This window comes from Balaenoptera borealis (genome assembly GCF_965194805.1).
Source record: "Balaenoptera borealis genome assembly, chromosome: 13".
In the NCBI taxonomy this organism is placed as follows: Eukaryota; Metazoa; Chordata; class Mammalia; order Artiodactyla; family Balaenopteridae; genus Balaenoptera; species Balaenoptera borealis.
Window position 1 is genome coordinate 19,177,367 of NC_138870.1, and position 27,999 is coordinate 19,205,365.

The 27,999-nt window shown below is 39.1% G+C and overlaps 1 protein-coding gene and 1 pseudogene across 26 annotated transcripts in view; both read right to left on the reverse strand.

Moving 5' to 3' along the window:
• Positions 1–17,306, reverse strand: part of C2CD5 (C2 calcium dependent domain containing 5) — an 88,293-nt gene extending 70,987 nt beyond the window's left edge. For 3 of the 25 annotated variants that reach the window (XM_082351921.1, XM_082351911.1, XM_082351910.1), the window contains exons 1-2: positions 10,562–17,295; positions 10,319–10,437 (exon numbers count right to left, since the gene is read on the reverse strand). In XM_082351921.1, coding sequence (XP_082208047.1) covers positions 10,319–10,408 — 90 coding nt within the window. In that variant the 5' untranslated portion in view covers positions 10,409–10,437; positions 10,562–17,295. Of the gene's footprint in view, positions 1–10,318; positions 10,438–10,561 lie in introns of all 25 variants that reach the window. The other 22 variants (XM_082351932.1, XM_082351920.1, XM_082351916.1 and 19 more) reach the window with 13 other exon arrangements.
• The window catches only part of LOC309609895 (S-phase kinase-associated protein 1-like), an 83,004-nt pseudogene continuing 55,012 nt past the window's right edge, over positions 8–27,999 (reverse strand). The window contains exon 3 of the transcript XR_014249713.1: positions 8–7,414. The product of XR_014249713.1 is annotated as an S-phase kinase-associated protein 1-like (transcript). The remainder of the gene's footprint in view (positions 7,415–27,999) is intronic.

A 27,999-nucleotide genomic window follows, 5' to 3' on the forward strand; every position in this document is an offset into this window, starting at 1 on the left:
AAAAACAAGTAAGAACAGTTCAAATAAAAATATTAAAAAAGTGAATAAAATTAAAATTTAACATCAGCTAAACAATAGGAGGATTAACCATGCAGGGGAAAAAAGACAACTGTCCCCTGAGACAAAACGAAAGAAAGTATGGATGGGTCCAAGCAAGTTTATAAACTACACCTGGAACAAGAGATCACCCACTGTTCTGCTTGACTAGCTCTACAGGGAAATTAAAATCAGACCATTATGTCAGCGTGGAGAAAGTAATCACATGGCCTTCACTAAACAGGAGCTCAGACAAAAGGGGAAAGTCTTAAGGGTGGAGGACCAGCAAAATATAATCAGAAGGTAGAAAGGACAGCTGACTCTTACCATCTCATCAAGGGAATCCAGAACTACAGCCCATTATTATAAGAACTTAGTAACATATCCTCATATTTTCTCACTTCCTCAGTATTTGTTACTTTTTAATCCTTACCTGTGCATACACAGTGATCAGCAATAAACTATGGTCATTAAGGGTTTTATGTTTCTATCTTCAGGGACAATAAAAGGGGTTGGAATGGGGAGACTACCTTTTCATAGCCAGTCTTGGCAGACACTAAATCAAAATGCAAACGTAAATAAGAAAAAAGGAAGAAGGCAGAAAGGAGGCTAAATCCCTGGGACTTGCTTCTAAGAAAGAACGGAGATTGTGAAACCTCAGGCTGGACTTGAGAAGCGGTCAGGAAGCTTAAGAGCAAAACAGTTAAGAAACTACTTCCTAGATTGTCTCACCTTTCCTAAATTTGATCTCTCTAAGCTCTTCCCTAATTCTATCAGTTATCACCATGAAGTATCTTTTCTAACCTCAAAATTCACTACAGGTTTATCCCGATACCCAGTAAAGAGTTTTGCATGTTGTAGACACTTAGGAAATGCTGGTTCAATCAGATAATCTATGAAATCTCCTTTCCTTCTTGACCTACAACCCTACTATTGGTATTATAATACTTGTAGATATTAATGTTTAATCAGTCCAGAAAATGTTCTAAAAGCAAAATACCCAAACCTATAGTTATTATCTTCTGTACATTTTTCTAGTTATTTTATCATGCAATTTGAATTATCAAGGAATGATACCAACCATTTGGTACTTAGGCAGTTTGGTCAGAGGGTTGAAAAGGTTTAAGAAATTACGTAAAAATAATGAGTTCCTGCATGGTAAGGAATACGATAAAGTCAAAGATAAATAAGAAACTGAGAAAAAGGATTTGCCAAATATGTCACAAACAGCTAATTTCTTCAATTTCTAACAAGTTCCTACAAAGCAATACGAAAAAGATCAACAAACCAACCAAACAAAGGAAATTCAAAGAAATGGAAATATAGATGTCTTTTAAGTATATCAAGAGCTGAAAACCTCATTCATACTAAGAGAAATCAAACTAAACCGACATTTTTACTACTCAGGTTGGCAAAGATCAAAAAGTTTGAAAACACAGTGTGAATGAGGCACTCTCATACTCTGTTGCTGTGAATGCAAATTAGAACAATCTTCACAAAGTGCAGTCTGACAACACTTATCAAAATTTTAAATGCCTACACCCTTTATATTCATACATAGGTGCGCAATGACATATATAAGCAGCATTATAGTAGCAGAAGATTGGAAATAACCTAGAAGTCCATCAATCAGGAACTGGCTAAATTAAGTATGGGAAAGCCACACAATGCAGTGCTATACAGAAGATCGAAGCAGTTCTCCGTGCACTAGTATGGAACAATGTCCAAGATACATCCCTCTACTGCAGAGCAGTGTGTACGGCATTCTTTGTGGAGGGAAAAAAATGACAAAATGTTATAAGGCATATGATATATGCCTATATATGCACAGATTATTTCTGGAAGGATATACAACAAATGTTAACAGCGGCCACTAAACGAAACAAGACAGATCGGTTAAAGGAAAGGCGATGAGAGGCTGACTCATTCTGTACCTTTTGAATTTTGAGCCATTGCACATATATTACCTATTTTTTAAATGGATTATTTAAAATTCAAAAACATCAAAAATTAAAATAAAATTCAAATGGAAAAAACTGTTTTGATTCAGTTATAAAATTCTGGATTCACTGTCGGGAATTTATCCTGAAGTACATTCACATATGGTCCCTTCCCAAAAGATATACAAAAACCTAGTGACGACAAGAAAATGACTAAATAAATCACATGCTCCCTACTAAAGAATGGAGTTGATTACATGTACTGTCAGGGGACGATGTCAATAGCATAAAAACTGAAAAAACCAAGTAGTAGAATATAAAAAGTATGATTACATTTGTTTTCAAAAATATGATATGTAAAAGTTTTTTGTTTTTTTTAAAGCAGGGGAGAAGGAGTAGATGAATACATGCCAAAGAAGTGACAGCAATTATCTCTGAAGAAGGGACTGATAAGGGTGTAGACAACACAGTATAGTGTTGTAAGTAAGAAGTAAGGGGCTTTCAAGTTTTACTTGAGTATTTGAATCTTTTCTAACAGGAGCTATTCATGTACAGTCATCCCTCAGTACCCACGGGTATTGGTTCCAGGACTCCTCCCACCCACCCCCCCACCCCACAGATACCCAAATCTGTGGATGCTCAAGTCCCTCATATAAAATGGCACAGTACCTGCACATAACCTATGCACAACCCCCCATACACTTTAAATCATCTCTTTAGTACCTAACACAATGTAAATGCTATGTAAACAGTTGTAAATTCCATGTGAATACTACGTAAATAGCGGCCACACACAACAAATTCCAGTTTTGCTTTTTGGAACTTTCTGGAATTTTTTTCCAAATATTTCCTACCTGCAGTTGGTTGAATCCGAGGAAGTGGAACCCAGGGATACGAAGGGCCAACTGTATTACTTGCATAATTTTTTTTTTTTTTACTTTTAAATCACAAATGTTAAAGAAATGAAACAAGGAAAAAGAAACCTGGGAAGAAATCTGCTCATTTACTTATCTAGTTTTCATTACATTTCAATATTCAAAATATCAAAGAAATACTTATCGTTTAATTTACCTAAATACTGCTTTATTTGAAGTAAAATGTCGTTATTCATAAAAGCATTCAAAACCATTCAAAAGCCAAATGTACTTAAGGATTTTGGCTCAATTGCCAAAAACAGCGTATCATTTCTTAAGCTATGATTTCAGAGCCCTCTTCAGTTTTGCCCCATTATAATGTAGTGCTATACTGTGATTTTTTTTTTTTTTTTTTTGGTCAACTGTCCGTTCTAGATATAATAAAAATCTGATAGTCCCCACACTATACTAAACAAACAAGCAAAAGACAAGATTTTAGAAGAAGAAAAAGGCTAGAGTGCATGTTCTGCCAACATTGTGGTGATTCCCCTTCTACTAAAGAAGAATCAGAGTTCATTTGGCCTTATTTAATTGGAAGGAGATTTTATTATTCAGCAATTAAATGAATGCCTTACAATTTAAAGAACATCAGGGATTTTAACAAGATTCCCTAGTAAGGTAAACACATTCTCTTTCCCCACTCATTAGCTAAATTACCTTGAGAAAGTTATTTAACCTGTTATTTAAAGCTGCTTCCTCCTCTGAAAAGGGGAGTTGCTGTAAGCATTAAACAGGATAATGTATGTAGAGACTTAGCAAAATGTCTGGTAGAAAATGCTCATTAAATATTAATTTCTTTTCCTATCCCTGTTCCCTCAAAGGCTCCTGGATAAACAAAATGATAATGTAGTTTAGCGGAACAGTTTATAACATGCACATTAATATTGGGATATATTTTGATTAATACTCCCCTTGTACAGAATCCCATCCTGTTCATCCTGGAGATTCCCACAATAATCATCCTTAAGTACTACTTGGTCTTCACTGGCTTCCTAAACTCCTCACATCATATATAGTAGAAATTCCCTCAACCCCAACGCAATCAGGACCAATATCTGATTACTCAAACAAATAATCTGGTTAGATCAGATAATCATTAAAAATGATACAAACAGTAAACATTTTCAAATAAAACATATAAATAAATATTCATTCCTCTATCTTTTATCGTAAGACTGAAGCCTCTTCTTTGAGTAAGGGTCCACTGTTGACAGTTCTGTGTCATCTCTTTTGCATAAACCACACTCATAACATATCATCTGTGTTTGCCAGTCTGGGTTTCTTTAAAATGTGGTAAAACTTAAAATCACTGGTAAAATAACTATGGATAGAGAATCCTAGATTCTTTACAATCTTCATCTAATTCAAGAGCAATTTTTAGCAACTGTATCCATAATGCTTTACACAGCATTATCAACTTCATTATCCCACTTATTTCACTGATTTGTATAAGATTTAAATAAATAACAATAACAAATAGTGTTGGCATAAATAGGTTAGGGAATAAACGCAACTGCCTCTTAGTAAAGCATATCAGCCAACTGATGGGAGAAGCAGGCACACTGGAGTATAATCTAACCGTATGGGGTATTCAAGAATGTGTTTACGGCAGAAATGCAGAGCACTGGGCACTGTAACGAGGCAGTTAGCAGAAACTGGTTAAGAGAGCATCTGCTGTACAGACTTCTCCCCATCGTTTTCAGACCACTTAGTAATCAGCATCCTCTCTACCCAGCCAAATTTTATTTCCCACTTCTATTTAACAAGAACCCTCCCTTCAATTACATGTGCTATAGTCCCTCCTTTTGCTTTTATCGTTTATCCTCTTCATCCAAAAAACGCCCCCTTTTCCTCTCTGCCTATGGAAATGGCACCACCTTTCAAGCCCAGCACAAAGATTTCTCATCACCAGCTCGGGCTTCATTATGTCCCTTTCCTATGAGCTTATATGGTACTTAGAGTCCATATCACAAAATTTATCCCTTTATTATATAGTAATCCTTCATTATCCCCTTTTTCCTGCATTAATCTTTCCCTTTCTGCTGGGTTATTCCTATTAGCACACAAGTATGTTCTAATATCTTCCAACTTATTTTTTTTTAAGTACTAAAAGCTGCATACTCCCCCCAAATACCACACTATTTCTCCTCTCCCTTCACAGCCATATTTCCTGAAACAATTGCCTATTCATGCCTCTCCTACTTCCTTACTCCCGTGTACTTTAACCCTCTAAATCACTACAGTATGGGCTTCCGCCCTTGTCACTCCTCAAGCCAGGACCCTTAACATCCTTATGTTGTCCAATCCAGTGATTTCTCTGTCCCCTTACTTGACCTCTCAGTGCCATTTGACAGTTGAGGACTTCCTCTTTCTAGAAACTTCCTCTCTTGCCTTCTGAGACATTACTTTCTAGATTTTTCTCCCACCCACTGGCTAACAATCTCAGTTTCCTTCCCCTAGTCCTCCACCTCTAATAAATTCTTAATGTCATGTTCATTCAAGGATCCATCCCTCTTCTCGCTCCCTCTTCTCTCCCCTAAGTCAATGGTTTGCAAAAGGGACAGAACCAACTTCTAAAGAAACTTTGCAAATTTAGGAACAAATAATTTCTAAATTTCAAAAATTTCATTTTTGGGACAAATAATAGTATTTAGTAAGGAAGGCCAGAGATGCTGTCCTGCAATTCAAGAGACAGTCCCCAACAATGAAGACTTGTCTCATGTCATGACTTTCAAATATCCACACCAGATAGCCACATGGGCGAAAAACCTACCTAGACCCTAACTCAGGTTTATAGATAGAATATTATGATGGGTTTTAATACACTTTAACTGTCAAGAAATGCAACCACTGTGAAAATTAATGGACAACTCTCTTTCCCATGAGTTGACTATAGTGTATTTTGGGAAATCAGATAACCAATGGCAGTGAAGGCCCATCTGAGATGCCAAAACTACACAACTGTCTCACTCTGTGAGAGGAGCAGTCATGTTCACGTGATTTTACATGGAGGTGAGGTACTTCCTATCCTGAATTCTGCTTTATTTTCTCCACATGGGAAGCTTCTCACAATCTAGCATACTTTATCTCTTACTTAACTATTTTTTTGATTAACTCCTTCCTCCCACTAGAACCTAAGTTCCGTGACTACAGAAACTTTCATTTTGCTCACTGCTCTATCCCCAGCATGCTGTACAACAGCCAGTATAGTATCTGATATATACAGAGGCTCAGTAAATATCATGGGCGCAACCTGATTACTTCATGTCTTCTGTGGTCATTAACAAGCACTTCCATATTGAAACACATTAAAAAACACTTATTTCTCTATCATATTACAGTTAGAGCATTATATTGATTTTTTTTAAACTGTGGGCATAGATAGGTTATATTAGCTATAGATATCATGCCAAGATAGTAGAGGGAAGATTTCAAAATACCTACTATATAAAGGCAGGACCGGGTCTCACAGAGTTGAGAAGCACTGGCCTGTGTGAGCTTATTTTTAACTCATACCTCTCTTCGAAACACCATACTCACAAATCCAACTTTCTCCTTGACAACTCCAATTAAAGGAACCAAAGACATCTCAAATTTAACATGCCCAAATGGAAGCTGATTCTCAACCCACTCAATCTCCCTCAACCCTATGGAGACTGAGAAAATTGCCCCAGTGACTCCAGAAAGCTAGGAATCACCTTTCAGTCTCCCTTTCCCTGATCCCTACTCCAGTCTACCAACAAATCCTCTACTGTCTATCTTCAAAGCATATCTGGAATCCATCCACTTCTACTAGCAAAACCATCACCTTGACCCTCACTGCCTCTTTTTTGAACTATAATGGAATCTCCTAACTAGTTGCCTGCTTCAGCTCTTTCCCCTCTGCAGTCCATTCTCCAAACAGCAACAAGAGTGCTCATCTCAACAAATGCTTCTTCCCTCTGAACTGAGAATAAAATCCAACCTTCAGTCATGGCCTCTAGGATCCTGCACAACTGGCTCCCTGATTAACTCTCCAACGTTACCTTACAGCACTCTCCCCTTCACTTACTACATGCCAGCACACACATCTTCCTTCACTTCCTAAAACAAAGCAAACCCTCAGGATCTTCCCTCTGCTGAGACTCTCCTATCCTCCAGTCTCTTTTGCCCGGCCCCTCCCCTACACAGACAGACAGACAGACACACAGACACACACACACACACACACACACACACACACACACAAACACACTCTGAGCAGCTAGCTCCTTCTCGTCCACAGGTCTCTGCCTAACTGGCACTTCCTCGGAGGCCTCCCCTGATAATTCAACCTAAAGTTCCTGAGATTCTCTTTCTATCGTTTTCTTTCATGGCACTCATCACAACTTGTAATTATAAATGTACTCTTGGGACTTCCCTGGTGGCGCAGTGGTTAAGAATCCGCCTGCCAATGCAGGGGAAACGGGTTCGATCCCTGGTCCAGGAAGATCCCAGGTGCTGCGGAGCAACTAAGCCCGTGCACCACAACTGCTGAGCCCTGCACTCTATAGAGCCCACGAGCCACAACTACTGATAGTGAAGCCCGCGCTCCCTAGAGCCCATGCTCCGCAACAAGAGAAGCCACTGCAATGAGAAGCCCGTGCACCATGATGAAGAGTAGCCCCCACTCGCCACAACTAGAGAAAGCCCGCGCACAGCAACAAAGACCCAACACAGCCAATAAATAAAAAATAAAAATATAAATAAATAAATGTACTCTTTCTTTACTTTTTAATGTCTGGCTCTCCCACCAAAATATAAACTCCGTAAAAACAGGAACCAAGTCTATTTTGTTCACCATCACATATGCATCAGCTAGATCGGTGACTAGCATGGGGCTTGGCAAAGAGCAGACACTCAGTAACTATTTGTTGAAAGAAGGAATTAATGAGTCACCCTTGAATCCAACCCCTCCCTCACCAGCAAAAGCCATTTGTTACCAAGGCCTGAGAATTTTACCTAAGAAATGTCCCTCAAATCTTTCCCCTTTAATCCATTCCCACTGCCATTCTAAACGTGCACATATTGTCTGGGTAATTTTACCACCTTCTTAACTGATCTCCTTGCCTCATCTCTCATCTATCCAGTCCATCGATAACATCACCATTCAAGTCATTCTACAAAGAAACAACCTAATCCAAACATGATCTTACTTCATTTCTGCTTGAAGAACTTCCCCCGTTTACCCTCTATTTACAAAAAACACAGAAAAGGGCGCTGGCGCCAACCTACCTTCCCAGCCTTATCCCTCACAGCCTCCACTACGCACACATCCGCTTTGACTCCAGACACATCCCAAACTAAGATGGTTTCCTAACACACCGTGTATCCCACTCTGTGCCTCTGATGTTCCCTCTGCTTGGTAAAATCCTGGGTACCCTACAAGGCCCAGTTCAAATGTCACTTTTTTTAGGAAGCCTCCCTAAACCTTCAGAGACAGAATTAAGCTTCCACAGTCTGCAGAAACACTCATCATCTTGCCTGGAGAGGCAGTATTTGCACTGTGGATTAACAGACCACTAGGCTTTGGAGATTTACAAGGTTAAGGCACCTTGGGCAAATTATTTACTGTTCCTAGGCTTTTTTTTTAAGTTATAAAATATTTTTAATTGTGAAAACAGTCAATAGAGGTTGACAACGCAAATGTTATCTCAAAACATTTTCCCGTGGTTCCTGAATTTGCTAGGTTCCTATGTACCAGCAAGTCCCCATAGCAGTTCTCAGGTTTCATGGTTCCTTTCAGATATGTTTTGATTGATTACATGTATATACTGCTTGGAAACAAAAGTCCATGTGATATTAAAACAAACAAACAGGGGCTTCCCTGGTGGCGCAGTGGTTGAGAGTCTGCCTGCCAATGCAGGGGACACGGGTTCGAGCCCTGGTCTGGGAAGATCCCACATGCCACGGAGCAACTGGGCCCGTGCGCCACAACTACTGAGCCTGCGCATCTGGAGCCTGTGCTCCGCAACAAGAGAGGCCGCGATAGTGAGAGGCCCGCGCACCGCGATGAAGAGTGGCCCCCGCTTGCCACAACTGGAGAAAGCCCTCGCACAGAAACGAAGACCCAACACAGCCAAAAATAAATAAGTTAATTAATTAATTAATTTTAAATAAAACAAAAAAAGTCTTCTGTGTACCCACTGTACCTCTTGGGTACCTTGATGACAAAATTTTAAAAAAAACAAACAAAAAACTTGTGTCTTTCAGGTACTTCAATTACAATATGGGAAAATAATACAATAGCAGGACTGTTATAAGGACTAAGAATTGAAAAAAAACTTAGCACAGACCTGGCAATAATGAGACTCACTACGTATTAGCTATTATTTATTAACCTAAATTGTGTGGGTCAGTCTCTGAGATACCAGAAAGCAAAGACTAGGCTTTGGCAATCTGTGTATCCCCATGACCTATCATCTGGCCCAAGAACACACCCAGTAACTGTTTCTCACATAAAAATGAAGTTGAGCTTGAGAACTGCAATGGCAATGTCTGATTCGGTCAGAGAATCTTTAGGGAACATCAACAGTATTTTATATTGATATGGAATCAGGCTGTATATTATCATGTATCTATCAACTCTAAGCATTAATAGCCCAAACGACTATCGTTCTAATGCTCTGGCTCACCGTGACAATTTTTATTACAATCTTACTTGGCTTCTTTCTCTGGATTATTATTATTATTATTTCCGGGGCCTGTGCTAATTAGCATGAGTTTTAAACTAATCATTAGATTTAAAAAGCAATTTTGCAATTTAAATCCATGGCACTTAATTGGCTTCCTACCACAAGGCACTAAATTACCCTGAAACAGCTCCTCGACCTACCAGTCTATACGAGAGAAGAAAAGTGTTGCACTTGGGTCTTAGAACTTACACTGATGATTCAGAAAATAATATGTTAAAGAGGAGATCGCCTTGCAGCTCCCCCAGTGCCCATAACGAACCGTATCTACATTCTTAAACATCATCTCCATCACTGTAGCATTAAAAGCTAGCTACCCTCCCCCCACCAAAGAAGGGTGTGTGTGTGTGTGTGTGTGTGTGTCTGTGTGTCTGTGTGTGTGTGTGTGTGTGTGTTTCAGTGGCCGCGTGGTCACACCTCGGGATGCCCTGACTGGCAGGTGGCCTGTTAGAGGAGTCCTGACATCAGGGTCACCCTGCAGGCAGAGCAGTAAAAGCCTCCCCGCGCGGCAGAGCGCGCCGCGGACGCCTGCGAGCAGTTGCCCCCGTCACATGGGCTACAGTCTCGGCAGGCAGCCCTCCAACGAGGGCTGGACAAGCACGGCACCCAGCAGGGCGGTCGACAGGGGAATGGGCTGAGAGGCTGCGGGCGAGGTGGCTAAGATCCTTCACAGGGCTCGGCGCTCCCTGTGTTTGGAGGGGCAGGACCTTGCACCAACCTCCACGAAGGCATCAGTCAGGTCACTAGCTCGGTCCATCACCGGCAAATGGCGCCCGGCCACGATTTTCACCTTCAGCTTCCCAGGCATCGTCTCGGCTTCGGCCTCTCCTTGGGCTCCTGCAGAAATAAACAAGCGAGTCTGCGCCGAGCGCCCAGCGGGGCGGGGGAGGGACGGGGCCGCGCGGGGTAACTGACAGCGGAGGGCGCGCGGGGGCGCGCCGCGCCGCCGGCCGCCACTTACTCTCGGAAGAAAAAGGGAGCCGTCCTGCGCGGGAACTGAGGCCTCATTCCGGAGAGGCAGCCGGAGGAGCGGCCCCGGTGGAGGCTTCTGACCCGGCTCCACAGCGCTGGCAAGAGAAGAAGCCAGTCAACATCCCATTGAGCCGCAGCCGCCCCTACGAGTGTTTCTCCTCCCCCCAAAATGGCGGCTCCCAGGGCGGGGAGGAGGCATCGATCGCTCGGCGCTCGGCCCACTTCTCAGGGGAGGCACTAAATTCGCCGAGAGCAGATGAAGGAGGCGGGACGGACTTCGAGGAAGCTGGTAGGCAGGGAAACGGGTCGAGCCCCGCATCATCCACCGAGCCTGGGGCTGTAGGTCGGCGCCCTGCTGCTTCCCGGGAAGAAAACCGGCCCACCCTCTAGGAACGAAACGCAGCTGCGGCTCGGTAACTTCTGCAATGCATTTCCAAAAGGCTGGGACAGAAGGAGCAGCAGCGGAGACTGCTAGAGGAGCGATTTCAGTCTGCCTTTAACGACCCACTAGTAGTTCGTGAAATCAGCTTAACTGGTTTCCACCTGGAAAGGGAACAGTTTTTCTTATATCTGAAACAGAGTGAAAAATTTAAGGAACCTCTCGGATAGTCGCGTAATTATTCTGCAGTTAACACTCTGTTCAGTCATGTACACGTGTACTAGGTGACAGATGTTAAGGTAGATCTTGGGGGAAAAAAAAAACCAAAAAATTTCGAAATCCAAAGCCACTGCTTGAAAGAAATTGCCCTGCACTCTTAGATCATCTCAATGTGGTTATTAAACATCTGCAAACCTAAAGATAAGACCTACAATGCTGGCAGTAGTTCAGGACCTCCTACCATAGGAAATTGTGTTCGACTAATTGGACCAGATAAGCTTGATTAAACATCTTGAAGAATCGACCCAATTGTATATATACATAAACATGCTAAAATGAGGCCTAATTTATAAGCTCAGATCATCAGAAAAAAATTAGGGAAGTTGAAACACACACACGCAGGACATAACACAAATCACTCCATACCATGCATCAAAAGTAGCAATAACAATACAGGCCATATCAAATATTAAAATCAGCATTAACCATTCCAGTAAAAAGATTATACCACTGGATTCATCAGGAGTGGAAAATTCCCAAATGAAGATATCAGGATGATATTTTTAACTTTAAAAATACTCAAAAATAAAGGCATCCAAATTGGAAGGAAAGAAGTAAAACTGTCGCTATTTACAGACGACATGATACTGTATAAAGAAAGACTCCATGGAAAAATAGTTAGAACTAATAAATGAATTCACTATAGTTGCATTATACAAAATCAATGTATAGAAACCTGTTGCTTTCTTTAATAACCAACTATCAGAAGGAGAAATTAAGAAAACAATCCCATTTATAATTGTATCAAAAAGAATAAAATACCTAGGAATAAATTAATACAAGGTGAAAGACTTGTATACTGAAAACTATAAGACACTGGTGAAAGAAATAAGACACAAAATATTGAAAAATATTCCATGCTCATGGATTGGAAGAATTAATATTGTTGAAATGTCCATATTACCCAAAGCTTTCTACAGATTCAATGCAATCCCTATCAAAAATTACAATGCCATTTTTCGAGGACTAGAACAAACAATACTAAAATTTGTATGAAACCACAGAAGACCACAAATGGCCAAAGCAATCCTGAGAAAGAAGAACAAAACTGGAGGTATCACAGTCCATGATTTCAAACTATACTGCAAAGCTATAGTATCAAAACAGTATGATATTGTCAGAAAAATAGGCACACAGATAAGTGGAACAGAATAGGGAGCCCAGAAATAGACCCACAAATATATGGTCAATTAAATAACAACAAGGGAGCCAAGAATATACAGTGGGAAACTGGATAGCTACATGCCAAAGAATGAAACTAGACTACTATCTTATACCATAGGCAAAAATTAACTCAAAATGGATTAAAGACTTGAATGTAAGACCTGAAACCATAAAACTCCTAGAAGAAAACATAGGCAGTAAGATCCTTGACATTGGTCTTGGCATTGAAATTTTGGACTGACTCCAAAAGCAAAGGTAACCAAAGCAAAAATAAGTGGGACTACATCAAACTTAAAAGCTTCTGCATAGCAAAGGAAACCATCAACAAAATTAAAAGACAACTTACTGAATGGGAATACAAATCACATATCTGATAAGGAGTTAATACCCAAAATGTATAAAGAATTAAAACAACTCAATAGCAAAAAATCAAACAATCTGATTTTAAAATGGGCTGAGGATCTAAATAGACATTTTTCTAGAGAAGACATACAGATGGCCAACAGGCACATGAAAAGATGTTCAGCATCACTAATTATCATGGAAATGCAAATCAAACCTGCAATGAGATATCAACTCACACCCATTAGGATGACTACTATCAAAAAGAAAGTTTAACAAATGTTGGAAAGGATGTGGAGAAAAGAGAACACTTGTACATTGTTGGTGGGCGTGTAAATTGGTGCAGCCACTATGGAAAACATTATGGAGGTTCCTTAAAAAATTAAAAATAGAACTACTATATGGTCCAGCTCTTCCACTTGTTGGTATTTGCTGAACACAAAATCACTAATTTGAAAAGATGTATGCATTTGAATTGCAACATTATTTACAAAATAGCCAAGATATGGAAGCAACCTAAGGGTCCCTTGATAGATGAATGGATAAAGAAGATGTGGTGTATGTATATACAGTGGAATACTACTTAGCCATAAAGAAAAACAAGGAAATCTTGCCATTTGTGACAACATGGATGGAACTTGAGGGTATCATGATAAGTGAAATAAGTCAGAGAAAGACAAATACCGTATGATTTCACTTATATGTGGAATCTAAAGAAGAAAACAGATGAACAGACAAAACAAAACTAAACTCATAGATACAGAGAAAAGATTGGTGGTTACCAGAGAAGAAGACAGTTGGGGGTGGGCAAAATGGGTGAAAGTGGTCAATTGTATGGGTGGTAACTAGACTTACTGTGTTGATCACTTTGTGGTGTATACATATATCAAATTATTATATCGTACACCTGAAATTAATGTAATGTTACATACCGATCTTACCTCAATAAAAAAAAAATTACTCAACAGGTTAAATTAAGTACTCTAGGCAGTGGTGACCCAGAATTATCTTTTTAAAGCAAAAATTTCTTCTACAGAAGGAATATTGCTTACATAAGTGAGAAGTTGAACGACCTCAAAATAAAAATCTAAAAGAGAAACCACTGACTTTTTGGACTAGAGAAACCTTTATCCATCCAAACTATGACAAAAGGATAGAGACCACATGCAATGCAAATTTCCTTAGATCTACCTGCAGTTTTTTTATGGAGTCTAACTATACCCTTAAAAATGCCCTTACCATACTCTCAAGGTCAGCTATAGTACATGATCAGCTAATCCTAGTGTGTTTTGTTTTGTTTTGGTGGTAGAGGTGAAAGAGCTTTTTTTACTGAAATCAAAGCGTTGCCATACTACCAGTTTGTCTTTTTAAATACCAAAAAATATAAAGAGAAGAATTAGAAAACTGAAGTTTAGCAACAATCTTAATGGAAAATAACGCATTGTGTTACAAGATGTTGTAATGTAAAAAAAAAAAAAAAAATTACAAATTGCACAGTTAGAGGTTAGCAGTTCAGCCTCCTAATTAGTAGCCTGAGAGGTACTCGTACATAGCTGTTGCCTTAGGCTTCATCAACAGGAGATTATAATTAAGATGCTTCCTGAAGATTTTTTTTTTTTTTGGTGGAATTAAGCCTGACTTCAGTTTGTCTTCTAATAATTGCACCAGTTTCTTTTCATTAGTGCTGGGCACAATGCTGAATTTCCTGACAAATCCATCATGATCTGGTTCCTGATTACCTTCTTTAGCTTCATACCTTGCCACACTTCTTGCATTTTAGATCCTACAGTAATAACAAGAGCTAATGTATATTGAACATTTACTGTGTACCAGCTGCTGAATTCGGTGCATCTCAGCTTTTATGCCTCCCTAAAAATCTGACATAGGAATTATCAGCTTTCATTTTATAGATGAGGAAGTTGAGGCTTGGCAAAGGTATGGTCATTACCCAAAGTCACAGAGCTGGTAATTTTGGAGGCAGGATTTATATCTAGACAATGCCATTCCAAGAACCCATATTCTTTAAAGGCTGTATGCAGTTTTCCAGTAAATGATGCTTTTCTCTCTGCCTGGAATACCTTTCTCATAGTCATCCGAGAAAACACTTAAGAATTCATAACTCAGTTTAAACGTGACTTCAAATGTCTTCCCTGTTCTCCATAATAAACATACTATGCTACCACTGTGTCTAGCACATGTGTTATTGCACTGTCCTTATACATAATTATTTAGTTGTCTCTCCCCTATTCAACTTTGAGCACCTTGAGGGGAAGGACTGCTTTCTACTCTCTCATCTCGCAATTCTCAGTTCCCTGCCCTGTGCCCCTCATGTGATCAACAAATGTTTGTGGAATTAAGTTTACATAACATTTAACACATATACTATTACTACTTCGCTCTCTCTTCTTTCCTGGCTTCCTAAAACCTGTTAATCTCTCTCTATCCCCTCAAAGTTCAGCTTCTCAAGGGTGTCTCTATTTGGTGTCCTCTCTTCACCTCCCAGGCACTCCTAAAACTATTTCTATCTGGCTTTAGCTACCACCGCTATACCAATACAGCTTTCACTTAAGGCCATCAATAAACTTTGCTCGCTAAATCCAGTGGACAGTTTGCATTTTACATGACTCTCCATAGCATTTGACAGTTGATCACGTTCCCCTTGAAACAGTCTCCCAAGCTTCTCTTACCTATTCTGCTATATACATCTGTCTTCCCAGCCTGCTCTCTGTCCTTGACAAATAACGTGTTTCTCTCAGAGTCCCGTTCTTGCTCTGCTTCTGACTATACTCTCTCCCTAGGTGATCTCATTCATGTTCATAATTTCCATTTCTATCTGTTTGGCTAAGTATTCTCACATTTTTATCTTTAGCCCACAACTTTCTTCTGGGATCTGGACCCATATATACAACTGCCTAGTTCCTATTTCCATTTGGAATATCAAAGCGACCTTAGACTCAACATATCCAAAATGGAATTTATTTTCTTTACCTCTCACACAGCTGCAGCAACAGCAGTTACAACAACAGCAGCAAAATAAAAGGCCCAGTTCTCCTCCACTCTGGTCCCCATCTCAAACGGTAGCGTAACCAGATGCCTAGTCAAGTGCTCAAACCAGAGACTCACTGGTTTAAGACTGAGGGTAGATACAAATGACAACTTGAACTCGGTTCAGTTACTTTTGCAGTGATTTACTTCTTTTTTTTTTAATAGTCATCTTTTATTTATTTATTTTTATAATTATTTTTGGCTGTGTTGGGTCTTCGTTTCTGTGCGAGGGCTTTCTCTAGTTGCGGCGAGCGGGGGCCACTCTTCATCGCGGTGCGCGGGCCTCTCACTATCGCGGCCTCTCTTGTTGCGGAGCACAGGCTCCAGACGCGCAGGCTCAGTAATTGTGGCTCACGGGCCCAGTTGCTCCGCGGCATGTGGGAATCTTCCCAGACCAGGGCTCGAACCCGTGTCCTCTGCATTAGCAGGCAGATTCTCAACCACTGCGCCACCAGGGAAGCCCCTGATTTACTTCTAAAGCAGCAAATCAGCTGCATAAAGGATAAAAATGAGCCAAATAGGCAGCTAGGTAGGCTCATCTTCCCATTGGTTTCCTTGAATCTCATAAAGCCAAGCCCAGTGGATGGTGGGCATGCTCACCACATTGAGTAAGATGTTCTCCAGCTTCTTAGATTATTAAAGTGACGCACATTGCTTTGTGTCAGTAACCAACAATGCACTCAGCGAGCCATGTCACCCAAGTGTAATAAGCAGGCTAAAGGCCTTGACTTTCTTATCGTGCCAGCACCAGGACAAGCTCCCTTTATTAGTGTCTGTACTGCAAAGCTGAGAGATTTTCCATTTATGTGTATTTAAGGTCTATCTGGAAAAGTCTAGCCACAGTTGACAATTACCTTTGACTCTTCCTCTTCCTTATCCTTGACATCCAGTGAATCACCAAGTCCTATGGTTTATAACTCCTAAACATCTTTCAAATCCATCTGCTTTCCTCCATTGTTTATCACCTGGATGACTGGTATCCCACTTCCACTCTTGGCTTTCCTCTAATCCATTCACTGTGAAGCAGCCAAAGTGATGTTTTTAAATAGTGAATACATTTGCATCACTCTATTTTAGGGGAATTTTTTGCCAAAGACCAGGTGACACCCCTTTATTCTTGTCAGACACTTTTCTTCATAAGAAAGTAAAAATGTTCAGAACTTAAAGAGAAGAGCATCAGTCAGAAGTGGGGTTTTTATTCAATTTTTGCCTTGTTGGGTTTGTTTAAAGTCAAACCATGATTCTCCACCTGTGTTAACCTATCACCTAGTGCTAGGTTGCTCCATTTCAAGGGGATTGTTTTTCAAATGAATTTTTTCATTTCAGTATATACAAACTGAAGTAGATCCCAATTCACCTCAGTTCATTGCAAGTTATAAACTTGACCCTTAAAAGTTTTAACTCAACACTATATTTACATTATTTTTCCTTTGCCAGTTAGGTGGCACTAAGAGAGTTTTTAGGATGCTATAGACCAGGCGTCCCCAACCCCCGGGCTGCAGACCGGTACCAGTCCGAGGCCTGTTAGGAACCCAGCCGCACAGCGGGAGGTGAGCGGCAGGCCAGCGAAGCTTCATATGCCGCTCCCAATCGCTCCCCATCGCTCCCCATCGCTCCCCATCGCTCGCATTACCGCCTGAACCATCCCCCCCATCGCTCACATTACAGCCTGAACCATCCCACCCCGCCACCCCCTGTCCGTGGAAAAACTGTCTTCCACGAAACCGGTCCCTGGTGCCAAAAAGGTTGGGGACAGCTGCTATAGGCCATTATCTTCACAAAGACACTGACTGTAACATTGACTGGATTACACTGATACATAATTTCCCAACCCCTTTGTTAACTTCCAATATTTTCATTTTGTTAGAGGGGCTGTCCAATAATGTATCCAATGTACCTTGAAAAGTAAAGCTAGAGATATATATTTACTAAATGTGTCTTGAGCAAGATTCAGCTTCCAAGCTGAACTCACTGTGGACTATTTAGAGGAGGGGTGCTAACACGTGGGGCAGTTAGTAATTACTGCAATTGACGGGAAGAACAGAAGTGAGCCGAATCTATGGCTAGTGTCCCTGTACAGCCCACTGTGATACGATGCCTATGCAGTCTGTTCCAGACAGTTGCATAAGGGATTTCTAGATCTGCTGTAGGTTGAGCTGCTTCCCACAGGAGGGAGTAGCTTCACACATTACAGGCACCATCCATGCAAACAGCTACTGCAATTCAGATGCGGCCAGTTGAAATTTTAGCAATACCTATGGGAACCATATTGGAACAAGAAAAGTCAACTACATGTCTTTTAATATTAAGGATGTTGGGATTTGAATAAATATTCCAAGTATAAATTCAGCAACATACCTTGGGACCTTTGCTACTACTTAACCTCTGTGGCTTGTCTTGCCTCCAACTTGGGTAAAGAAATTGACCCACTGCCACCACCCCCAGCCAAGGGAAGCTTGCTCAAACACCCCCTGACATATACTACTCCTCAGTGTCTATCTACTGCTACCAAGATAAAAATGAAAATTTCTAATCTGTACTGTAAAATTTTATATAATCTACCCCTTGCCAACTTTATTAGCTTTATTTTCATGACTCTCCCACTGACTTATTCCAACTACATTGGTACCCTTTCAGCTGCAAAACAATGCCATGTTCCATTTCTTAATGACTGATGTTGGGATAACTGAATAGCTGTATGGAAAAGGAAAAATTGTACATGTTCCTCACATAATAATAGTTGGAACTTGTATCACAAAGGAGCACTATCCCTGATGTATAAAGAACATCTAAAAGAGCTTTTGAAAAATGGTTAAGAAATAGAAACAGATGGTTCACAGAAAAAAAAAAATCACATGATCCTTGACCATATAGAAAGCTGCTCATAATAAAAAAAAGATGCAAATTAATACCATTATGAGTTGCCATTTCTTGCATATCAGGTGGAGAAAAACCCACAAGCTTGACAACATACTCTGTTGGCAAGGCTGTGGGGAAACAGATATTACCATACATTGCTGGTGGGAATGCAAAATTACATAACCCACATGGAGGAGAACGTGGTGATATTCAGGACAAGTAAAATGGATTTGTGTCGACCCAAAACTCTCACTTCCAGAAACCTATCTCAAAGAAACACTAACAAAAACACAGAAAGTTGAATGCACAAGGCTATAAATGATAGCACTCTTTGTAACAGCAAAAGACTAAGAACAACATATATGCCCATCATGAAAAGACAGGCTGAATAAACTACTATGTTATTTTGCATGTTTAAATAGTACACAACTGTAAAATGAATAAAGACAGTATCTGTATACTACTGTGGAGTAATTACCAGGATATACTGGCTAAGCGTGAAAAACAAGCATGTTTAGAAAACAAACATGTTTAGGAAAAAAAATAAAACACCAGGTATCTTTTTTTTTTTTTTTGACACGTAAATTGCTAGAGAAAAGCAATTTATTTATTTGAGATATTTAAAAGATTGTTTATTGCGGCATTGTTTTTTTTTTAACATCTTTATTGAAGTATAATTGCTTTACAATGGTGTGTTAGTTTCTGCTTTAAAACAAAGTGAATCAGTTATACATATACATATGTTCCCATATCTCTTCCCTCTTTCATCTCCCTCCTTCCCACCCTCCCCAAACACCAGGTATCTTTTATCTAAGGAAGGGGAGGAATAATAATATAGAGAAATGTATTCACATATATTATTTTTAAACGAAGAATAAGTGAAAACTAATAAAAATGGTTAGCCATGAGGGGATAGAGAAGACAGGGTGTGTGAGATAGGAAAGAAGCTAATCTTTTCATAAAAGTACCTTGTTTTGTGGCATAGACTTTGGAAATATGTAAGTTTAAAGCAAAGTAAAATTTAAAAAATAATTGAAATCAAAAAATAAATAAACCTAATTACGTAGAAAGATGGCAGATTAATCACATAGAAAAAAAATTATTCCAAATGTCTTTACAACATAGGAATTTATCTATATATCCCTACTGAGAAGTATCCTAACGACAAAAATAACTGCAAAGAAATCTTAATCTGTTTTCTGTGATCAAATTGTTAGTAATAATATTGGTGTTGTATACATGTATGTAATATACATACATTTATTCTTGGACCACATCAATGTATGTATACTTTTATTGGAACATTTCAAATTTGTAAAAGTCATAGTGATATTTACAACAATAGAATAAAAAGCCTCATTGTTCCCTTTGGAGAATTCTAGGAAACCAACACATTATTCTGAAGACAGAAACTAAACAAAGAATGAATGAAGCATTTATCTTGCCTTTCCTAGAAGAACTGCACCTCAGTATAACCTGAGGGAATAGTTTATAAGGGAAAGTTTCTCTATATAGATGTATTCCAGTTCATAATTGAAGACGGAATAGTAATATTAAAATACTACCAGTCTGCACTGTATAGCACAGGGAACTATATTCAATGTCTTGTAATAAACTATAATGGAAAAGAATATATATATATTCTTTATATATATATTCTTTATATTCTTTATATGTATATATTCTTTTCCATTATAGTTTATATATATATAAGCTATATATGAATCACTTTGCTGAACACCAGAAACTAATACAACATTGTAAATCAACTATATTTCAATTAAAAAAAAAACAATGAGATATCACCTCACACCTGTCAGAATGTGTATCAACAAATAGAACACAAATAACAAATGTAGGTGAGGTAGTGGAGAAAGGGAAGCCTTGTACACTGTTGGTGGGAATGTATCAATAAATTGGTGTAGCCACTGTGGAAAACAGTATGGAGGTTTCTCAAAAAACTAAAAACTGAACTGTCAATATGACCCAGCAATTCCACTCTTGGGTATATACCAGAAAAAAACAAAAAATCTAATTTGAAAAGATACATGCACCCCAATGTTCATAACAATATTTACAGTTGCCAAGATATGGAAGCAATCTAAGTGTCCAACAGATGCATGGATAAAGAAGATGTGGTGTGTGTGTATACACACACACACACACACACACACACACAATGGAAAACTACGCAGCCATAAAAAAGAATGAAATTTTGCCATTTGCAGCAACATGGGATGGACTTGGAGGGCATTGTGCTAAGTGAAATAAGTCAAACAGAGAAAGACAAATGCTGTATGATATCTCTTATTTGTGGAATCTAAAAAATACAACAAACTAGTGAATATAACCAAAAAGAAGCTGACTCACAGATATAGAGAACAAACTGGTAATTACCAGTGGGGAAAGGAAAGGGGGGAAGAACAATATAAGGGTAGGAGGTTAAGAGGTACACACTACTAGGTATAAAGTAATCTACAAGGATCTATTCCACAACATGGGGAATATAGCCAATATTTTATAATAACTATAAATGGAGTATAACTTTAAAAATTGTGAATCACTATATTGTACACATGTAACATACAGTATTTTACATCAACTATACTTCAATTTTAAAAAGTTAAAAAACAACAACAAAAATATTACCAGACTGCAAACCCTAATAAAATCCTGGATTTATGCAATGGTGATCAATGGCTCCTGACATCACAAAAGGAGAGACAATTAGGCTTATATATCTCCTGATTTGATACCATAGGATGTGTACAACATCTATGAAGTATTCCTGCCAAAAGAAATTGAACCTGAATCTGATCAAATCTCTATACCTAATTACCAGTTTTACAGAAAATACAGGGGACAAAGAAACATGTTAAATAACATCATGGGGCTGCAATCAGGAAAATCCGAAATTAAGGGCAAGTCTATAGAACAATTTCTCCAACAAACATATTGTTTTAAAAAAAAAAAGGTGACAAAATGTTATATACTTTAAAGGATTTAAGAAGCAATTCTACCAAATGTAGTGTATGAATCTTAATTGGATCCTTATGTTAACAAATCAACTGCAAGAACATTTCTGAAACAATCAGGAAAATTTTAATTTTGACCAGAAATTTGATAATATTATCAAGTTTCTTAGGCATAATAACAGTGTCATAGCTATTTTAACTCTTGGTATTTTGGAGTGAAGGGAAGCAGAATACACCACCCCAAAATATGTCCCTTTGCATATGTGGATTATTCTGAGCTGAAGGCATTCAAGACCCAACAGATTCAAGAAAAACTTTTCTCTCTCTCTCAACTGTCTAAAAGAATTTAGATAGGGGGCCTGGCCCAGAAAGAGAGCTATTACCAGAGATAACTTTTCTATCTGAAAGACTTACCTTCATGGTGGGGCAAATACCTGATTACCAAACATCCACTCTTCTCTTCCTGTGACTTGTCTTCCTCCCCTTTGAAGCCCCAGACCCCTACCCCTTCTCCTCAGCTAGGATGGTATATAAGCCTCAATTTCCTGACCTCCTTTGAGTATCACTGTCTCTGAGGGGCTCCTGTACATATGTATTTAAATGTGTTTTTCTCCTGTTATTCTGTCTTAATTATTAGACCAGCCAAAGAACCTAGAAGAGAAATTTTTTTTTTGCCCTTACAAGAAATATATAAAAATAATAAAAGTTTTCTTTTAAAGTTTCTTCTACCATGAATTATCGTCCTGTGTCTGGGGTGCTCATGACATCTAGGTTGAAATCTGAAAGATGAGTAGGAATCAGTTTCACTCTAAATGTCACTTCCTCAGAGAAACCTTCCCTGAATTCCCAGATTAGGTTACTGTCTCCTGTGGTGTAGTGTCATAGTACTTTAAGTTACCACTTCTGATACTGAAATAATTGTAACTAAATAATTAATTATGCAAGTAGTTGTTTAAAGACTTTGCCCTAATACTTCATAAGCCCTGAGAAATCAAACACTGTCCATTTCTGCCTCATCATTGCATATCTGGCACATTACACACAGTAGGCAATTCAACACATTTTTATTGACTGAATAAACTGTTGTACCCCTCTGTAAGAAGAGATTTTGGTGGATTCCCAAGTTCAATGGACTGCCAAGGACTTGCAAGAAGACAATATCCCTGGATTCAAATCTTAACTCTGGGACTTCCCTGGTGGCGCAGTGGTTAAGAATCTACCTACCAATGCAAGGGACACGGGTTCGAGCCCTGGTTCAGGAAGATCCCACATGCTGTGGAACAACTAAGCCTATGTGCCACAACTACTGAGCTTGCACTCTAGAGCCCGCAAACCACAACTACTGAGCCCGTGTGCCACAACTACTGGAGCTCACGCACCTAGAGCCCGTGCTCTGCAACAAGACAAGCCACCTCAGTGAGAAGCCCGTGCACTGCAACGAAGACCAACACAACCAATAAATAAATAAATAAGTAATTTTTTTTAATTAAAAAAAAAATAGTAACTCTGTCATTTACTAACTGTGTGAGATTGATTAAATTACTCACTCTGTGAGAATTAAGGATTTCTGTAAAATTAAGCATTGTCGGGAGAATTAAAATAACACATTTAAAGTTGCTAGAACACAGAAGTATCCAACAATTGTTAACTGTTGTTTATTTATTCATTTATTCAGCAAATATTTTTATGTGGCAGAAACCGTTCAGGGAACCAGAGATTTCATGGTGAATGAGAAACATATCTTTGCCCTCATGGGATACACTTCAGTAGAGGAGAAATTAATAAGTAAGTAAATGAATTCTGTAAACTCAGACAAGTATATACACAATAAAGAATAATAGGGAGGGGTGGAGAGGAAGGCCCTGCTTTCACTCCCTCTTGTGAGAACACCAGAATCAAAACTAGCTGCTGGACAATCATCGACAGGAAGACACTGCAACTCACCAAAAAAGATACCCCACATACAAAGACAAAGGAGAAGCCACAATGAGACAGTAGGAGGGGCGCAGTCACAGCAACATCAAATCTCATAACTGCTGGATGGGTGACTCACAGACTGGAGAACACTTATACCACAGAAGTCCACCCACTGGAGTGACGGTTCTGAGCCCCACGTCAGGCTTCCCAACCTGGGGGTCCGGCAACGGGAGGAGGAATTCCTAGAGAATCAGACTTTGAAGCCTAGTGGGATTTGACTGCAGGACTTTGACAGGACTGGGAGAAACAGAGACTCCACTCTTGGAGGGCACACACAAAGTACTGTGTGCACTGGGAACCAGGGGAAGGAGCAGTGAATCCAGGGGAGACTGAACCAGACCTGCCTGCTAGTGTTGGAGGGTCTCCTGCAGAGGCGGGGGGTGGCTCTGTTTCACTGTGGGGACAAGGACACTGGCGGCAGAAGTTCTGGGAAGTACTCCTTGGCATGAGCCCTCCCAGAGTCTGCCATCAGCCCCACCAAAGAGCTCAGGTAGGCTCCAGTGTTGGGTTGCCTCAGGCCAAACAACCAACAGGGAGGGAACCCAGCCCCACCCATCAGCAGTCAAGCGGATTAAAGTTTTACTGAGCTCTGCCCACCAGAGCAACAGTCAGCTCTACCCACCACCAGTCCCTCCCATCAGGAAACCTGTACATGCCTCTTAGATAGCCTCATCCATGAGAGGACAGACAGCAGAGGCAAGAAGAACTACAGTCCTGCAGCCTGTGGAACAAAAACCACATTCACAGAAAGATAAAGATGAAAAGGCAGAGGGCTATGTACCAGATGAAGGAACAAGATAAAACCCCAGAAAAACAACTAAATGAAGTGGAGATAGGCAACCTTCCAGAAAAAGAATTCAGAATAATGGTAGTGAAGATGGTCCAGGATCTTGGAAAAAGAATGGAGGCAAAGATCGAGAAGATGCAAGAAATGTTTAACAAAGGCCTAGAAGAATTAAAGAACAAACAAACAGAGATGAACAATACAATAACTGAAATGAAAACTACACTAGAAGGAATCCATAGCAGAATAACTGAGGCAGAAGAACGGATAAGTAACCTGGAAGACCGAATGGTGGAATTCAATGCCACGGAACAGAATAAAGAAAAAAGAATGAAAAGAAATGAACACAGCCTAAGAGACTTCTGGGACAACATTAAACGCAACAACATTCACATTATAGGGGTCCCAGAAGGAGAAGAGAGAGAGAAAGGACCTGAGAAAATATTTGAAGAGATTATAGTCGAAAACTTCCCTAACATGGGAAAGGAAATAGCCACCCAAGTCCAGGAAGTGCAGAGAATCTCATACAGGATAAACCCAGGAGAAACACACCAAGACACATAGTAATCAAATTGGCAAAAATTAAAGACAAAGAAAAATTATTGAAAGCAGCAAGGGAAAAATGACAAATAACATACAAGGGAACTCCCATAAGGTTAACAGCTGATTTCTCAGCAGATACTCTACAAGCCAGAAGGGAGTGGCATGATATACTTAAAGTGAGGAAAGGGAAGAACCTACAATCAAGATTACTCTACCCGGCAAGGATCTCATTCAGATTCGATGGAGAAGTCAAAAGCTTTACAGATAAGCAAAAGCTAAGAGAATTCAGCACCACCAAACCAGCTCTACAACAAATGCTAAAGGAACTTCTCTAAGTGGGAAACACAAGAGAAGAAAAGGACCTACATAAACAAACCCAAAACAATTAAGAAAATGGTAAGAGGAACATACACATTGATAATTACCTTAAACATGAATGGATTAAATGCTCCAACCAAAAGACACAGGCTTGCTGAATGGATACAAAAACAAGACCCATATATATGCTGTCTACAAGAGACCCACTTCAGACCTAGGGACACATTCAAGCTGAAAGTGAGGGGATGGAAAACGATATTCCATGCAAATGGAAATCAAAAGAAAGCTGGAGTAGCAATACTCATATCAGATAAAATAGACTTTAAAATAAAGAATGTTACAAGAGAAAAGGAAGGACACTACATAATGATCAAGGGATCACTCCAAGGAGAAGATATAACAATTATAAATACATATGCACCTAACATAGGAGCACCTCAATACATAAGGCAACTGCTAACAGCTGTAAAAGAGGAAATCGACAGTAACACAATAATAGTAGGAGACTTTAACACCTCACTAACACCAATGGACAGATCATCCAAAATGAAAATAAACAAGGAAACATAAGCTTTAAATGACACAATAGACCAGATAGATTTAATTGATATTTATAGGACATTCCATCCGAAAACAGCAGATTACACTTTCTTCTCAAGTGCGCATGGAACATTCTCCAGGATAGATCACATCCTGGGTCACAAATCAAGCCTCAGTAAATTTAAGAAAATTGAAATTATCTCAAGCATCTTTTCTGACCACAAAGCTATGAGATTAGGAATGAATTACAGGGAAAAAAACGTAAAAAACACAAACACATGGAGACTAAACACTACGTTACTAAATAACCAAGAGGTCACTGAAGAAATCAAAGAGGAAATCAAAAAATACCTAGAGACAAATGACAATGAAAACACGATGATCCAAAACCTGTGGGATGCAGCAAAAGCAGTTCTAAGAGGGAAGTTTATAGCTATACAAGCCTACCTCAAGAAACAAGAAAAATCTCAAATATATAATCTAACCTTACACCTAAAGGAACTAGAGAAAGAAGAACAAACAAAACCCAAAGTTAGCAGAAGGAAAGAAATCATAAATATCAGAGCAGAAATAAATGAAATACAAACAAAGAAACAATAGCAAGATCAATAAAACTAAAAGCTTGTTCTTTGAGAAGATAAACAAAATTGATAAACCATTAGCCAGACTCATCAAGAAAAAGAGGGAGAGGACTCAAATCAATAAAATTAGAAATGAAAAAGGAGAAGTTACAACAGACACCGCAGAAATACAAAGCATCCTACTACAAGCAACTCTATGCCAATAAAATGGGCAACCTGCAAGAAATGGACAAATTCTTACAAAGGTACATCCTTCCAAGACTGAACCAGGAAGAAATAGAAAATATGAACAGACCAATCACAAGTAATGAAATTGAAACTGTGATTAAAAATCTTCCAACAAACAAAAGTCCAGGACCAGATGGCTTCACAGGTGAATTCTATCAAACATTTAGAGAAGAGCTAACACCCATCCTTCTCTAACTCTTCCAAAAAATTGCAGAGGAAGGAACACTCCCAAACTCATTCTATGAGGCCACCATCACCCTGATACCAAAACCAGACAAAGATGTCACAAAGAAAGAAAACTACAGGCCAATATCACTGATGAACATAGATGCAAAAATCCTCAACAAAATACTAGCAAACAGAATCCAACAGCACATTAGAAGGATCATACACCATGATCAAGTGGGATTTATCCCAGGGATGCAAGGATTCTTCAATATACACAAATCAATCAATGTGATACACCATATTAACAAACTGAAGAATAAAAACCATATGATCATCTCACTAGATGCAGAAAAAGCTTTTGACAAAATTCAACACCCGTTTATGGTAAAAACTCTCCAGAAAGTGGGCATAGAGGGGACCTACCTCAACATAATCAAGCCCATATACGACAAACCAACAGCAAACATCATTCTCAATGGTGAAAAACTGAAAACATTTCCTCTAAGATCAGGAATGAGACAAGGATGTCCACTCTCACTGCTATTATTCAACATAGTTTTGGAAGTCCTAGCCTTGTCAATTAGAGAAGAAAAAGAAATAAAAGGAATACAAATTGGAAAAGAAGAAGTAAAACTATCACTGTTTGCAGATGACATGATACTATACATAGAGAATCCTAAAGATGCCACCAGGAAACTACTAGAGCTAATCAATGAATTTGGTAAAGTTTCAGGATACAAAATTAATGCACAGAAATCACTTGCATTCCTATACACTAATGATGAAAAATCTGAAAGAGAGATTAAGGAAACACTTCCTTTACCATTGCAACAAAAAGAATAAAATACCTAGGAATAAGCCTACCTAAAGAGGTAAAAGACCTGTACTCAGAAAACTATAATATGCTGATGAAAGAAATCAAAGACAAAACAAACAGTTGGAGAGATATACCATGTTCTTGGATTGGAAGAATCAACATTGTGAAAATGACTATACTACCCAAAGCAATCCACAGATTCAGTGCAATTCCTATCAAATTACCAATGGCATTTTTTACAGAACTAGAACAAAAAAATCTAAAAATTTGTATGGAGACCCAAAAGACCCCAAATAGCCAAAGCAGTCTTGAGGGAAAAAAACGGAGCCAGAGGAATCAGATTCCCTGACTTCAGACTATACTACAAAGCTACAGTAATCAAGACAATATGGTAGTGGCACAAAAACAGAAACATAGATCAATGGAAC